General features: G+C 39.0%; 1 protein-coding gene across 3 annotated transcripts; it reads right to left on the bottom strand.

The window, feature by feature from the left end:
* Window positions 1-4,578: 4,578 nt before the first annotated feature.
* Window positions 4,579-15,216, bottom strand: ZCRB1 (zinc finger CCHC-type and RNA binding motif containing 1). 3 transcript variants are annotated; one of them, XM_062491145.1, is made up of 9 exons: window positions 15,089-15,192; window positions 13,798-13,864; window positions 10,200-10,287; window positions 10,009-10,037; window positions 7,830-7,941; window positions 7,640-7,747; window positions 6,735-6,844; window positions 6,557-6,632; window positions 4,579-5,220 (listed from the first exon to the last, which is right to left on the bottom strand). In XM_062491145.1, exons 3-9 carry the CDS (start codon window positions 10,281-10,283, stop codon window positions 5,089-5,091), a joined length of 651 nt encoding a protein of 216 aa, XP_062347129.1. In that variant the 5' UTR covers window positions 10,284-10,287; window positions 13,798-13,864; window positions 15,089-15,192; the 3' UTR covers window positions 4,579-5,088. The 3 variants fall into 3 exon arrangements, with proteins under 3 accessions (XP_062347129.1, XP_062347130.1, XP_062347131.1); XM_062491146.1 differs by lacking the exon at window positions 13,798-13,864 and having other exon boundaries at window positions 15,089-15,216; XM_062491147.1 differs by lacking the exon at window positions 7,640-7,747.
* Window positions 15,217-16,305: the final 1,089 nt, after the last annotated feature.

The following is a 16,305-nucleotide window of genomic DNA, read 5'->3' on the forward strand; positions in this document are numbered from 1 at the left end:
CATTCATTCCAGATACATGGTTCATGAACTCAAAAGCAGCGCATCCAAGTACTGCATGTTCTCATCTTTCCTAGCTGCCATATGCTGCTCAGTCGTTTCATTTTATATGCACCCTCATGGCTCCAGGCTTCGTGGGCAGATGGCTCTTTGCCACCTAATCAAATTCACATATCAAATACATCTCAAGTGAGGTCTTTTGTAGAACTGTATCTTCCTTTAATTTCCCTTCCTTTCTTGAGCAGCTGAACATCAGTACAAACTTGTACTACCAAAAAGTTCATAATTTTCAGATATAAAACACTCATTCTTTAATTAAGCAAACATGGAACAAGCAGTTCTCTCCCACTCTAAAAATACAGTTCAGTGCCTTGGAACTTCACAGTATACCCACAGAGTCCTTAATATGCCTTTTGGTTCTACTTTGCATCTCTCCTTCCATAGCCACATCTGTTCTCTGAACAGAACACATCTACATCCTCTGCCTCCACATAAACAGTTAAAATAATGCATCTTTACTCCTGCAAACCAAGTGACAGTTTTTGCTGTACTGCACTGAGCTTAATGCAGTATCTAAATTTGGATGCCTTCTAATTCACTTTAACTGGATATTGATAAAACTGAATTTTCATGGATCAGCTCATCTTGACGTAGGCTCATAGCCATTGCCTTTCATGAACTTAAAACCTCAGAGTTGCTTTCGATTCTCTGGAGCATCCTCTTCATCAGACAGGAAACTTCTCATATTAGTAACTCTGGTATTTCTTCAAGCCACTGTGACCTACATTCCCTAACTGGGTTGGTTCAATGTTTCACACATTTTTTTCACATTCTACTGCCACAATTTCTGCAACTCTTTACTTGCTGCATTACCTGTAGCATCCATTAAATGCATGCATAAGCATACATCTTGTCTGTCTGAATGCACAGCGGGGTCAGGGCTAGCCTGAGAGTGATGGAATGTTGTTTCTCAAACCTGTACAGCTCTTCAAGTTAAAAAATAGTGCTTTCTTTACATGGACAATCTCCTCAGCTTATTCCTTTTAGGATATGTTTTACAGATAAAAGAAATAAGGTCATCTACATTAAAAGTGATGAAATCCTCCACTTTACACCTTTTTTTCTGTAAAGGAGCAGTATAGTAATTTTTTTAATACTGCCTTCAACAGCTATGGGAAAAAACCCTCACCCTGTTAAGATCTGTAAGATAAACAAAGCTGTTGAGGATGAGCATTTTAAGGACACCTAAAAATGCTTTTGTAATCTATACTAAAAAGAAGCAATCAGCTATCTAATACCAGTTATTTAAAGACAGTACATTTGGAAGAATATTATTTGGAATATTTTTATAGGAGAGCAATAACAGAAGAGTGATGGAATATATCACCATATTGACACTACAGATGCAAAATAGAATAGAAACACTCACAGTAGATGTAAATTGTGATATCTTAAAATGGTTTTTTTTAATCACAGAAGACTACAGCTGAACGGCCTGCACAGCTCACCTTCCCATGCTACAGTCATCTCTGCAGATTAAAGGGCTGTCCCAGAAAACACAGTGACCCAGAAGCCAAAGATGAAGCATTTATAATTTCTTCCAGAGATCACCTGTTTAGCAGCATACAGTTCTTTATATTTGCAGTCCTTTCTACTGCTCTGCTGAGAGTAGTAACCTGAATGTGCCAAAAACATAGTGGAAGCCTGCTAAGCATGGACTAAAATTACTCCCGTGTCTCATAGCTACAATGGTTTTATCAAGTGCTGCACAGGCACAGTATGAGTAATACCATTTATAATCAATTAAGCTAATCATCCTTATCCCACTTCCATATCCCTTCTTCCCCGAGGACAGCTAAAAGGCATCTCCTAGTGATTTTGCAGACACTACTGTGTTACCCATTTCAAGAGACAAGGGGTCCTATGACCCAGAACATATTTTGACAATTTTCAAGCTGTTTTGAAAATACAAGAGACAAAATCTAATATGTGGATATTTGCAGAAAAATGGAAATTTTTGACATTATTAAAAAGAAACAACCTCTCCCACTCAGTGTAATTTTCTCTACAATCAGAGCCATAGTATTTATACTCTAAAACCAGAATTCAGCTTGCAAACCTAAGGTTGGGTCTCAAAATATTAAAAATAACCCCAAACCAACATACGACTTGAACATGAACCTCTCAGAAGAAAACTCCGTGATTTGTCTAACAATAACAAGAAGGTGTTCTACAAGTCATTTTCTATTCTTCTCTCTTTTCATAACAAGGCTACAAAGTCTCACCTATCTGGCCCAGAGCCACAGTCACCAACACCATTTCCTACTTCCACAATTGGTGCTTTATGATACCAAATTGATAAAAGCATCACTGCCTTGCTTGAGTTTTGCACACTAATTGCACCCTCTGGGCCTATTCTGAATTAGGAGCCTCGTTAACACTCTCCCTTGCTCCTCAGCACTGATGGGATTCAGGTGGAAATCTGACACCATGCTGATTAGAGTAGCTGAGGGTAGGCATGAATAGGAGCAAATCCTTCCACCCTGAAAATTATAAAGAGACTATTGACAAATTTTTGCCTTTTTTTTTTTTTTTTCAGAATGTGGCAGCTGCATTGGGGGTGCTGTAGAAAACAACTTTGTATTCAAGCAAGCAGAACAGGTACTTATGCTATCTAATATACTGGTTATCTAATGCTAGTGTTCTGAATTTCTCATCTAGAAATGCTTTGTTATCTTGCAACAAAGAACTGAAACTTAAAAGGATCCAGGAAGCCAAGTGCAAAAATCCTATTCCTGAAAGTCCCTTTACTGTGTTTTAGGCAGTAGGTGCATTCTTCTAAGACTAAAGCTACACACACTGCTGATCAACGGAAGTTCAGAATTAAGAAAACTGTTAAAGGAAGATGATTTAAGATAAAAAATACTGAATGCCAATTCTTCACAGAAGCAGGTTCATTTTCATGTTTCTTTTCCAATGTCACCTACCTCAAGTGACTTTATGCTTGGCACAAAAGAGCATGGAAGAACAACACTGGGTCAGTAGCCATGTGCTACTGCTTCATACAGACAAAATCCTATAGGGAAAACAGTGAGGCAGAAGTAGCAGAATAGAAAGATACATCAGTGTGCATCAGCTACTGGAACTCAAGTACTGTATTAGGTCAGAACAATGGTCAGTTTTTATTTTAATTGAGGATATTTCTGAGCAGAGACTTTAACATTTTAAAATATCGTGTTCCACTTGTAAATCTAATCCTTTTGATGCCATGACCCTGAAGAAAGTCTCATGGTAGTGAGTTCCACTACTATATTACATGGTGTAATGAAATAAAAATTTGAAGCTTCCTGTCTAATCACTTCATTGAAATCTTACAAGCTATCAAGTATTTCAAAACCAAAGTAATGGAAAAAGTCAGACTGGTCCTCTGTCAACATTCTAGTTTTCTATGTTTTTTTAAACCAGCACTGAATACAGTATTTGAGAAGGAGATATACTCTGATTTTACATAGTGGCATAATATATTTTTTTAAATACTGCAATTGAGCTGTAACCTAACATTTGAAGAAAAGCATGATGGCAGCATTACTTACTTCCTTAGTAGAGTTTAGAATTCCTCATCCTTCATTATTGCACACATACATGATGTACAGTGATTTGCATTTATTAACAGGAAGTTATGCCTGGAAGTTTAGCTATCAGCTATTCAATGTTAAGAGATCTTCCTGAAATTCAGTGAAGGAAGCTTCAGATTTAATATACAGTACATTCAGCAAAAAGTCAAAGTCAGTTTTAAAAACATTCCTTGGACTACTGAGTCCAAGACCTTCCTATATCTAGAGGCCAATAATCCTTCCTATTCTGCTGATTTGAGGAACTTGCACAGAAAAACCTTGTGTTACTTCATGCTTGTTTCTGAATTCCTGGGTTTAAGGAGCAATGGAAGGCACCAGAATGACATTCTGAATGTCACTACTTTATATTAGCTTAGAGGGTGGGTATGCATGTTTCTTTGCTTTGCACTCAGTTACATATTTGAATGTAAATTGGTATTAATTAAGAATACATAATGGTATATTTGGATTTGCATTTTCTATATTTGGAAAAAAATCAGGTCCTGAGGAGCAAACATGAAGAACTGAAAATAGAAAGAGGCCAGCTTGTCTCTTCTTCCAAATGTGAAATTGTGAATGTATTTTATATTGTGCTTCCTAAAAGTGAAGAGTTTAGACTACACATCAGTATAATAAAATGGGTACCAACATCACCATGTGTCTGTGGTTTTGGGAATGACCACAGCTACAGGAGAACACTCCTAGAACTCTAGAGATCTAAGGACAGGAGAAGTCTGAAAAGCTTCATGTGCAAATTAATGTGGCAACACACTTTGCTAAGAGACCATGACAGCTCCAAGTACATATGAAAGCTGTTTTTTAGGCATGTAGGAAATCATGCCTTTGGATTTTCCAACAGGTTCAGATGGCTGCGATGCAGGTTAGATCCAAGTGTATTTAAAACCCTGTGGATAACCCTAATTATTGTTAGGCACTCAAACTGCAGTCAGGAGATACAGTGTTGATATGACAATAATTTATTATAGTACTGCGTGAAGAGTAAAACGACAATGTTTGAAGCTGAAATTCAACCCTATGCAGAGGAACTAATGCAAATTTAATGTTCTACTTAAGTCCTACTAAAGCACTGCTTCCAAACAGACCAATACATAAAGCATCAGTGGTGTTAACAGTCATCCTAAGAGGAACTCCTCTTAGGAAAAAAGCATTGGAAAATTTTCTCATTAAACACTTAATGGCTAGGACTTGGGTCTAGATACTAACTGCAAGATGCATTCCCACAGATACTTCTCAGGATTTAAGTGTATAATCACATCACTTTCTTAAAAAGTTGCCTTGAAAGGTAAGAATTTGAGACACACATATAAAAAGATGGAAGAGTCAGGGGACAGAATAAAAAAACCCCATGATTTTCAACATCAAAACAAACCTGTATTACATATCACTTTTAGCACTTTACAAAATGTACACTATATGTATATATATCTCTTATATATGCATTTAGAACAGTACTATTTCAGTCACTAAGTTCTTCCTCATCACTGAAATAAGCACTTTTCTTAATCCGTGGACGTTTTGAATCATCTGAAATTGAAGATTCCCCTGCCGTTTGTGTCCATCTTTGTTGTTCTTCCTCAATTTTGGCTTGCTATAATTAAGAAAAGAGAATTATTAGCTGGGATTAAGAAAAAATAAGGTGCACTACAAATAATAATGCTAACTATTAACTTGTTTAATAATTCAATGCATATTAAAGAATTACAAGGGTTTATTTCCAGGTAAACTGTGTGCTTGAAGCATTAGGAAACATTTCTGCAAGTAGTTCTCACATATAAGCTGTCTTCTACAACACAGCAGCTGTCTGGACCATCCTGTATTCTCAAAAAGAGGAATTTTGCCCATGGCAAACTTCTAAAAATATAGAGATCTAAAGCAAAAAATCTAAGCAGATCTCTTTAGCTGAGATCTAAAGCAAAATAATGCCTCATGTTTTAAACTGATATTATTGAATCAGCTTTGTTCCACTAATAAGTCTTCTATCCATTGTCATTTGCAGTCGTTCATCCACATAATGAGTGCCTTTGGGGATTATTACTGAAGGTTACTCAACTAATAGTTTAAATAGAAGCCTTCTACTTTTTACCAGTTAAATTCTTTGGATGGTGATAGAAACAAGAATGTCTCCTGGCTTTATAGGTTTTATTTCCAATTGTGGAGCTTCTGGGGAAAGGGAGGAACATTGTGAATATTTGAATAACTTTTTTGGACTACATCGTGTAAAAGTCCTGCACTCATTGCAGTCATATTCAGTACAAAGTTATTAACTCTTGAGGGTTTTTTTCGGGGGGAAAGGCACATAGGCAACAATGTTGACCAAGGAGCCAAGAAATTTGAATATCAGGTCAGGCTTGTTTGTTTTGTAAAGCAAAAGGGTATAGAGATAAAGAAGTAATAAAGACAGTAGTACAGATGTTAGAAAATCTAGCTACATAAAAAAATATACATTCAGTATGTTTTGGGAGAAGAGGTCTATTAGAAAATGCGATGGCCTGTATTAGGCAAAGGAAGTGTCCCAGTAATAAATATTCAAGGACATTCCAGTGAGGACAGAGGATGTGTCTGGTCACTTATACATGACTGTTTTTCTGTCTCCTCAGTTAACAGAGTCAAGAGGGATTTGTGGACAAAAACCTAGCAGAGCATCACAGCAGAGATGACACAAGCAAATAGCAAAGGAGCTTGAAGGGGAAAAAAAATACACAAATACAGCAATAGAAAGAGCAAGAAACCCAAACATAATTCCACTGAACATGTCTGCAATGTATAGAAGCCAGATATAGTTACCATCTACTGCTACCAAACCAGAGCCTGCTAAGTGATATAGGGCAGACAGACCTATGCATGTATATCAGAGCTTCTGAAAAGCAGCTAAAGAAGGGAGTTGAATTAAAAAAAAAAAAAAATGCCATTCTTTGATTTTGTACCTGAAAAGCTATGGCTTGGCTGAGGCTATCTAGAGCAGGGTCCTCTCCTTCCTCTTCACTTTCTTCTTCCTCCTCACTTAATTGTGCAGAGAGAGAAAAAATACAGATCTTTAATTTAAGTGTTTAGTATGAAAAAGCTTCCTAAAAAAAAGTAGTATCATGTATACAATATACATACATTTCTTCTGGCTCCACTATTTTCTTTCTCTTCTTCTTTTCTTTTTTTTTTGGTGGTTCCCGCTCCCCTAGCATATTTTTAGGACAAGCATAACTTAAGTGTCCTGCTTCCTTGGAGAAAAAGAAATATTGCTTAACAGAAGCCATTACAAACAACTATATGTTAAAATGTATCATGAGGGAAGTTTGTGGAGGGAAAAACAGAAGAAATTAGTAAGATAAATGGAATGCTGAATTAGCACACAAAAGACACTCCTTCCTTAGGCTTGCCATGGAAGTGAAGAGATTGGGGGTGATATGCATGCTTAACTGCAAACTGAGAACAAGCTACGAGCACAGTATAATTTTTTTTCTGTTGCAATAACTGAATATACTACACTTGGTTTCTTTTCAAGACAAGATAGAAACCTCAGAGTTAACAATTTAAGACACAGGAGTGAGGCGATATTTTTGCTGCAAGAAGTGTTATAAATCAAGTTTGTATTGGACATTAAATGCTATCTGAATATCATTGTCCTACATTACTATGTTTAGGAAAAGTCACAAACTAAGTAAAACTTAAAACTCACTTCTATATAAAACAGTTGTTTCCTGTATTTAATTTACTGCAAACTAAATAATGAGCTTCCAAAGATATAGCAAAAGCAGGTATTTTGAAGCAAAGAGTAGGAGGTTGTCATTGCAATAGTTTTCATGTGCATTACTTATCTTTCTTGGGTTTTACTTCTCTTTGTACTTTCTCTTTGTTTTCATGTGCATTACTTATCTTTCTTGGGTTTTACTTCTCTTTGTCACTTTCATTACCATCTACTATTACTACTATTATTTAGAATTCTCAATTATTAAGTTTTTCTTATCTCAACCCATGACTTTTGTCCATTTCTCTACATCTTTGGTTTTACTCACCCCACATTCGTAACACTTAGACTTATCAAAGTAGTTACGCCTGCGAATGAATTCTGCTGCTCTTCCATTATCAATGGCAATACTCGCTTTTATTACTCTTCCAAACAACTACAGAAAATTGGAAAGAAAAGGTAAATGTTTTGGGACTGAAAGCCCAATCCTCCTGCCATAAAAACTTTACACAACTTACCTGTTTGTTATTAAGTGCCCGAGAACAGTTTTGTGCAGATTCTTTATCCAAAAACAAAATAAAGGCGACTCCTTTGCTCTTTCTGGTGTCTTTGTCTTTCATAATGGTAACTCTGGGAATATATAACCATGTTACTGATTTTAGTGAACCACACTAAAATTACTTCAGAGATATTTTTTCCTTAAAGATCTCAGTGGGATCTTACCTTTGTTATACAGCAAAAGGGTTAAAGTATATTTAACAATAAAAATACTCATTAAACAGAAATCCAAAGGAGCAGCTAACCTGGCCATGTACTTAGAGGTAGAGTGGAGATGATTTTATAAAAGCATGTGGGGGTCTTTCTGGGACCAGTATCACTTTTAATTCCCTTGGGTGACTTGAAGAACAGAGAACATAATTTTTATATTTACAAGCAACCTAACTGGAAGGAGCTATGTATACTGGAGGTGAAAGGCAAATTCATGAGTAATCCTACCATTGCTATTATTGATGATATTCACAGTGTGAACTGCCTCCAAACTGAGAAATCTATGTTCGTGTAGGACTAATCAGCTAAACAGGTTCACAATGGGAAACACTAACTATATGCAGTACTGTTCTACCAATATCTCTAACTGAAATCCAAAGATCATGGATGCATGTGTTAAATACAAACATACCAAGTTAAATCTTCAGTCTAACATTGAAGTCAACAACTTCAATAGCACATTGAGAAGTCACAAAAATCTATAAACATGTAAAAATTTATGAGACAGGGCTGGGGCATGTGTATGGCCAGAACCCACACAACCTTGTTCTTTCAATCTTAATGTCAGTTGTATTTAGTCCTGAAAAAGACCTAACAAAACAACAACAGTGAGAACCAGAATGCCATAAAAATCAAAGTACACATGAAAAAGTATGGAATATAATCCTTCCTATGTCCACCACAGGCAGAAAAAGGTTCAGGCATAGGGCAAGCAAAACTTCTAAGAAGTAACCAAAAAAAACAAACCTCACTTCAATACAGAAGGCCTACCACACAACCTGTATAAATAACAGATTACCTACATGGTAAAATGTTTATAAAATAAAGAAAGCTCAAATTTCCCCAAATACATGCACAAAAAGGTTTAGCTTAATAGTTTTACTACCAAAGTCTCTTGGACTGGAATTGTCCAGCTGCATGCATTAAGTTCAAGCATCAATAAAATTGACTTCAAAACAATTCTATTAATTTTTCTGCCAAGCTACTCTTCAAAGAATTCCAATAGAAGCCTAGTATGACTGTCAGATTTCTAATCAGGATATTGAACATACCAGTTAATAATAGAAAGAATCAAGTGTGAGAAATGTTTAAAAAGCCAGGAATTTCTTGGAGCCATAGAGAGTCTGATTTCCTACTGAACAAACTCAGTTGAAGTCATAATAGTCAGGATATATTTGCTTTTTCTGCTATTTGTCACCTGAAACACACTTCTGAGACTTCAAAAACTTAGTCTCCCACAGATTATTGCAACAAATACTAGAAATTAGAGAAGATACTTGCTGGTTTAGGATTAAGAACTGAAGACTTGAGTCTCCTTATTCTGACAAGTTAAAAAAAATAAACAAACCAGTCAGTTCCTTACTGTGGTATTTTTTTCTATCATTTGAACACAGAGGCAGATATATTGTTCATGAATATCCTACTGAAAGCCATTAAGGCAGCCTTACATCTAGCTTTAAGTAAAATACTAGGTAGTCACAATAACAAGCCTCTCTAAAATCACAGAGAACTGTACACTGCAGTTGTGGGAACTGTGACATCTAGTTCACCTAAGAAGCTCCCACTTCCACACTTTCCCAGCTGTGCCCCACAGTGTTCAAGGAAAGCAGAACACTGCTTCAAAGAAAGAAGAACACTGTTTCAACTATATCAGAGAAAGGACTGATGGTATCTAACAACATTCTACTTGCTCTTAAGAAATGGCTAGCAAAACCTGTCCCCAACAGAAATATTCTTGTATTATGTATGTAACTGCAAGAACTTCCAGTTGTTATATTAAATTTATACTTTATTAAAAATGAACAGAACTTCAATATAGTTCCACATCATACTTTAATTACAAAAAGCTCAAGACTTTCAAGTGAAGGAAAGACATAAAATATTTAAAATGAGAGGTACAAAAATAGAAGGCCACATCAGGTCACTTACTTGACAACTTTCCCATACTTTGAAAATATCTGAAATATAAAACAAAACAAAAAGATTTAACAACACACAATTGCATTTCACTAATAATGAATTTATCATGACAAACATATATCAGTTTATTATATTTTGATTTTACAGTCAAAATTATTGTCAACAAGTTCAATCTAAACCATGCATCTCTTAGAACTTACCCTGTATAGATCATTGTTGGTCAAAGCAAAGGGTAAATTGGACACATACACTGTGCTTTTGCTTGGTGCCAACCCACCACTCATTTTTCTGATGAAAGGAAAAAGAGAGAAGAGTTAAACCGTATTGAACAAAGAAATCAATTGAAAAAACAGTTTCAAAACTTTCAATTTTATTTCAAGCCTAGCCCAGTGAGCCATTATAAAGTAGCAGGAGAACATAGCTTTTATTTCCCTTTCATCATTTTACATGAAAATTAGTGTTTGCCTTCATGGACTACAGAAGGCATCCATTCCTTCCTCCTGTCCCAAATCCAAATATATTTCGGTTCTATGTGAGTTGGTTTGTAGTCAAGAAAAAAACTGACAGTTTAGTGTACTTACAATAATCCTCTGCTGATCTGTACAATTAGAAAGGTTGGGTGGACAATCAATGTCCATTTATTAAACATTATGGCAAATGTGTCACATTTCTGACCTTTGTACCAGTACCAGAATGATCTGATTCTTTATACAAGTATCAGTTCTGCTGCATTCAAGATATAATAAAATACAATTAGTTAAGGGGAAAAAAAAAAGCTTCCCTAAAGCACAATCTTAATTTTTGTGGGGAAAGAGAGAAATATGTTTTAAAGTCAATGTAGTACGATGCTAAAGCAGCATGCTTTCATTTCCTCTCTTAACTACTGCTCAAGTTTCTGCACTCCTCTAGAACTGCACGTGTCCAGAGCTGACCATAAAGCAGCATCTCTATAGAAGCACTCCCTCCTTCTGATTAAGCAGATTTCTTCTGGTGGGAAGCAGGAAAACATCCACTCTTTCCATTTTAATCTCCAATCTTTTCTACGCTCTTGAAACTGAGTGTGTCTGGAAACAATCAATTAAAAATACTGTTATAACCACATACACATAATCTAATACTAGGTGAAGAGTAACTGAACTAACTTGAGAATGAATGAGCCAATGTCCTTCTTCACATTTGGACATTTCCCAAAAGTTTTAGCAGTGTAAACGCTGTGCAAAACACACTCTTTGATCCATTCTGTAGCCATGGCTCAGACCAAGAGCTATGTGAGTAAAATTTAAGACCAAAACATACCCCTTATGAAAGGCCACACCAAACAGTACAGCAAACCCATTCCCTACAGTCCAATTTCTACCTCCTTGTCCATTTTCCTACAGCCTTATTACTGCTCCCTGGCACCTCCAGCCAATTCCCAACTGAGGATCAAGCCACTTCTTCAGCATGACCAACTCATTTTAAAAATGCAAACAAAAGCAGATGAAGGGATAAAAACCCTGAAGTATTAAAATGGGCATCTGCCATGTTACAGTTTCTTAGGGGACTCTTGTGAAGTCGGAACAGATTGCTTGGCCAAGTGCCAACAAAGTAACTAATATCACACTCTAATCTGGTTGATACTTTCTGGCATTGCCTGATTCAGTTATCCAAAGGCCTGATAGTCCCAGTAGACATTGACTATGCAAGTCCTTTGCTTCTCTTTCCTCACTGTAACACAATTCATTTGAGTGGAAGTTTCCAAGTGATTGAATTTTGAGGTTTTCCATGTTCAGAGACTGTTTTCTGGCATAAGCAAAAATGGCAACACAAAGGTTAAGCAAATGAAAACAGAATAAATTTGCAATAAAGGCCACACATTGCATCTGGTGTTAGGCAGACTAGGTTCATTACCCCAAATTCCTTTCTGCTTGGCATCAGGCTTGACAAGCCTAACCAGACTGACTTGGAAACATGCCTTGTGAATAGATGGCCTGAAGTGCAGTTATTCAGACGAACAGCAGATAGGATTCAGGAAGATCAATCTCAACATTGTACTATGTTATATTGCCAGAGTTAATATATTGCAGCAGTGGATGGGAGAGTGGACACTGGAGGTGAACATCTGCCTAAAAGGTAAGAGAAGCTGGAGCACCTTTTAACAGCAGCCCCCATTCCAATGGGCAGGCACTGGGGAGAACAGAGTATGACCAGAGAGCAGTCACCCTGCAAACTTCCACAGAGAAGGTGAGACATCAAGCAGAGACTACTACTGGCCTAACAGGTCAATTGTTAGGAAATTATTAATGAAAGCAGCCTACACAGAATCACCATTTTCAGCTGCACACTGCTTTTTCCAGAAGAACGTGAAAGAGTTGCACCCTGAGAGCACTGGCTGCCAGACAGCTGAGGTTGAACGTTGTTCCTTCACCCCTGGATAAATTTAAGCTTAACAGTTTTGCTGCTCCAACTGCCCAAATATTGACAGCCATTTGTACTGTTTAGGACTGTTGTGCAAGTATTTCTTTTTAATGTCTGACTCACTAAAAAGACACACCTTTAATACAAGAGGGAGTACAGCAACTGTATGGTTATCACCATATACTATAACGATATTTTTTAGTGGGAGGAGTAAAAAATGCCAGATCCAGCTTAAAGCTAACTCTCCAGACAAGATATGTCATCTGAAGGCTCATTATTGCAAGATTCAGAGTCCTGCCACTTTGGGAATTTTCTAACTTCATAGAACTGTCCAAGATAAGTTCAACATTTTCATAATATTCTTTCTCCAAGATTACCAGTCTCTCCGCTCAGCTGACAAGAAAAAAAATTACCCCTTTCCCTCACAAAAATCTCCAAATGAACCAAAAGACACATCTAAGCTTTCTTCTTGCTGCAGGAGACTTACCTCAAAATCAGGTACAGCCTGGCTTCAAGGCCATATCCTGCTGGAGTTTTTCAACAAATCAAAACATTTCTATTTTATCCTGGATCCTTTTCTGGGGCTTTCTTCATCTTCAAGGTATTACTTTCATTACTTAACTTTAAAGCATTGGCTAAAAGCCTTTACAATACCTCCACAGAACTGAACACAATTCCTGTTAATGTAGTGGTCTCTCTGTAATAGTAATGCCTTCTTCATTTATCACTTTTACATATTAAATTTGACAATAGAGTTATGTCTCATTAAAATGACTTCCTGAATTCAAGCTTTTTTGTCTTTTCTAACAACTTGAACTAAAAGAAGCCATTTTTTTACAAGAGCCAGCTGTCAGCAATGACTAAGTCTCCTGAAAAATAGATCAGGTATATGAATATGTTTTGCTTCAATCCAATATGCTTAATGCAACCTCTGTCATTAGCACTGGGGATATCACAAAAAGACAATGATTAATTTCAGTAATTGGTTTTTCTACTCTATCCCAGAACGCATGAGGACACCACCAAAACAGTTCAGATGCCTCTGAATCATCAAGTGGAGGCTAAATTTACTGATACTTTCATGACTTAACTTTGGTATTTCAACTTAAAAGCACAAACTTGCATGTTTGTTTTTAAGTGCAGTGCAGCAAGGTCAGATATATGATTCAATAAACTGGAGTATATACAAATGATTTGTGAGCAAGTTTCTCAAGACACTCCCATTGAGGACAATTAATTTGAGTTTTTCTATCTTGATCCTTAAAACACAATCTTGATCCTGATTTAATAGTGACAACAGCATTTAGACCCATATCAACACACCATTAGCTGTGGCAGGAGTTTAGCTCAATCTTACAGTCAAGAGTCTGTGGTAAAGGATGGAACCAAACTCATGCTCACCTTGGTTTCTGACAAGGGTATCAACCAGTCACTACAATTCTGCCCTGCACAAAGGGCATGGAACAAGCTGTAAGAGAACAATCTGTTTTATCTCATAGTAACCTAAACAGTACCAAGCAAATATTAAACAGGATCAAATATAAAAAGGATCTGTGGTTTGAATCAAACCACTTTTGTGTATTGATCTAACTACAAAAGCTTAGGGACAGTAAGACTGGGCAGCCAGACCATCAGCCAGAACTATTTATCAAACACATATAATTCATATATGTTCCTTTTCCAGATTACATATAGGCATTCCCATCAACCTTGGCCAAAATCAGTAGAATTTTGTCCCAGGCAGATATAATGATATTATTCCATTTTCATTCCCAGCACTACTCAGCATTCACTGAGACCTTATTGTGAACGAAGACGATACAGCAGTAAGTGCTTTACTTGACAAAAAATGTACAATACCTACAGAAGTAAGGTGTATGAGAATAAGGATGGGGCTGCAGGCAGTCCCGGCCTTGAAGAGTTACAGCTGTGTCCTTGAACAAGACAAATAAACAACTTTGAGGGAGAAGCAGCTTGGAATGCAGATGTGTGTTGACATTTACAAGAAGAAAGAGATTTATGACCTATTACAGAAAGGTAGAAGGCACGTGCCCATAGTTTGTTAGGCAATTATAACGCAAAAAGAAGCGTGTGTTGCATGTATGACATAGAGAAAAAATATAAAAAGTAGTACTGTGGAATAATAAACTGCTGATGCTTGCCACCACCTTCAACTCTTTTGCCCACCGTCAGTAACTAGTGCTCTGAAGGCCAGGGCCTGGGCTACCTTCTTTCACCTCCACTTGGAGAGACTCAGGATCCTCAGAAGTTCATCATTTCTATGCTACCCCCGCACGCTCCAAAGGGAAAACCCATAAAAGTTTTTTCAACAGTGTCTTTTTAAAGGGATTCTCAGCAAAGCCAAGATGGGACAAGAGCTGCTTGGTTCAATCGCATCAGGTCTCACCCAGCAGGGGCAGGTCTAGGTAGCTCACTTCTTGACGGCCCTTCCTCCTTAAATCACGAGCTCAGGGCGAGCAAAGCGACATTAAAACAACACAACCACAGAGTTCTCAGGAACTTCCACAGGCGGCATCAACGCTTTTGGCCATAACATCACCCTGCGGTTCCTTTACCACAACGTAGCCCCGACTAGCCGCTTATTTCGTCCCCTCCTATTCCGCAAAGGCCCGAAGCGAGCGAGCTGCGACCGAGCGCCCGCGACACGCGCGGTGTCCCCGCCCCGGCGTACCCGTCACGGCGGGGCTCAGCCCGCGCGGGAGCCCATCGTGCGACGCGGCCCGGAGAGACGCAGCCGGGCACGGCCCGGCACGGCCCGGCACACACGACTCCCACACGGCTCCCACACGGCTCCCACACGGCCCCCGCCCCTCTCGCCGCCGCCCCGGCCCGTCGCGCTTCCGCCGACGCCCAGCTCCTCGCGCGGCTGCGGCCAATGGGCGGCGGCTCCGCCACGGAGGGCGGGAGTTTCCGCCGACGGCCCGAGCGCGCCGGAAGTGTTGGGCGGAGTGCGGGGCGGTGCGCGGCTGCCGTGCCGGGGGAGTGAGAGGCGGCGGGCAGCTGTGAGCGGCGGGACCGAGCCCGAGCCCGAGCCCGAGCCCGGGACCGGGACCGAGCCGAGCCGGGGCTGGTCGCCTTCCTCCGCGGAACCAGCGGGGCCGGAGCCGAAGCCGATCCCGATCCTCCGACCCGCGGCTGCGGGCGGCGGGGCGCGCTCGGCTCCTTGCTGGGGCGCCCCGGGGCCGCCTTCCTGCCCCCTCTGCTAGCACGTGCTCGGGGGTCGCGGAGCGTCCGTCCTGCGAAGCGGCACCCTCGGGCCCTGTGCAGCCGGACTGCCCGCGGGTTGGGGTGAATTTTGTGGCGGGACAGGAGCGGTGGGAAGGACGGCCTCCTCTGGGCAGGCGGCTGCTGGGTTAGCACCCGAGGTGGCTTGTAAGCCTTATCATTTAATCCTCTTTGAAACCCCTATGGGAGAGAAGACTTTGGTTCTCAGTTTAATTTGTGCATTTGTTTTGAAGGGAAGGATCACCCTCTTTGTACATACATCTGAGAGTAATTTAAAACACTGATTCGTACTGAATGTTTGGGGCCTGTATAAATCCCGTTGTAAGTAAGCACTTTCATTGGTGTGTGTGGTACGTTGGTGCAGGATCAGTATCCTTATTGCTTTTAGAGGGATAAATAAGACCTGAGTGTGTCATTCAGCTGATTTCCTAATAAGTACTAGAATACATCTTTCAGAACAAATCTGTGTGATTAGTTTAACGATAGGGTATGCAGTAATATTTTAAGTCCTTACTAGTATTTAAGCATCTCGAGTCTACTCTTCATGGTTCTTTATTCTCACTCATACTCCTGAAGTAGGCTTTTTCCCATCCATTAGAATTTTCAAGGATAGTCTATAAATTCTTTATCTGGGGTATCTGTGACTTCAAGGGAACAAATATA

The sequence above is a fragment of the Cinclus cinclus genome, chromosome 4, assembly GCF_963662255.1.
Source record: "Cinclus cinclus chromosome 4, bCinCin1.1, whole genome shotgun sequence".
Lineage (NCBI taxonomy): Eukaryota > Metazoa > Chordata > Aves > Passeriformes > Cinclidae > Cinclus > Cinclus cinclus.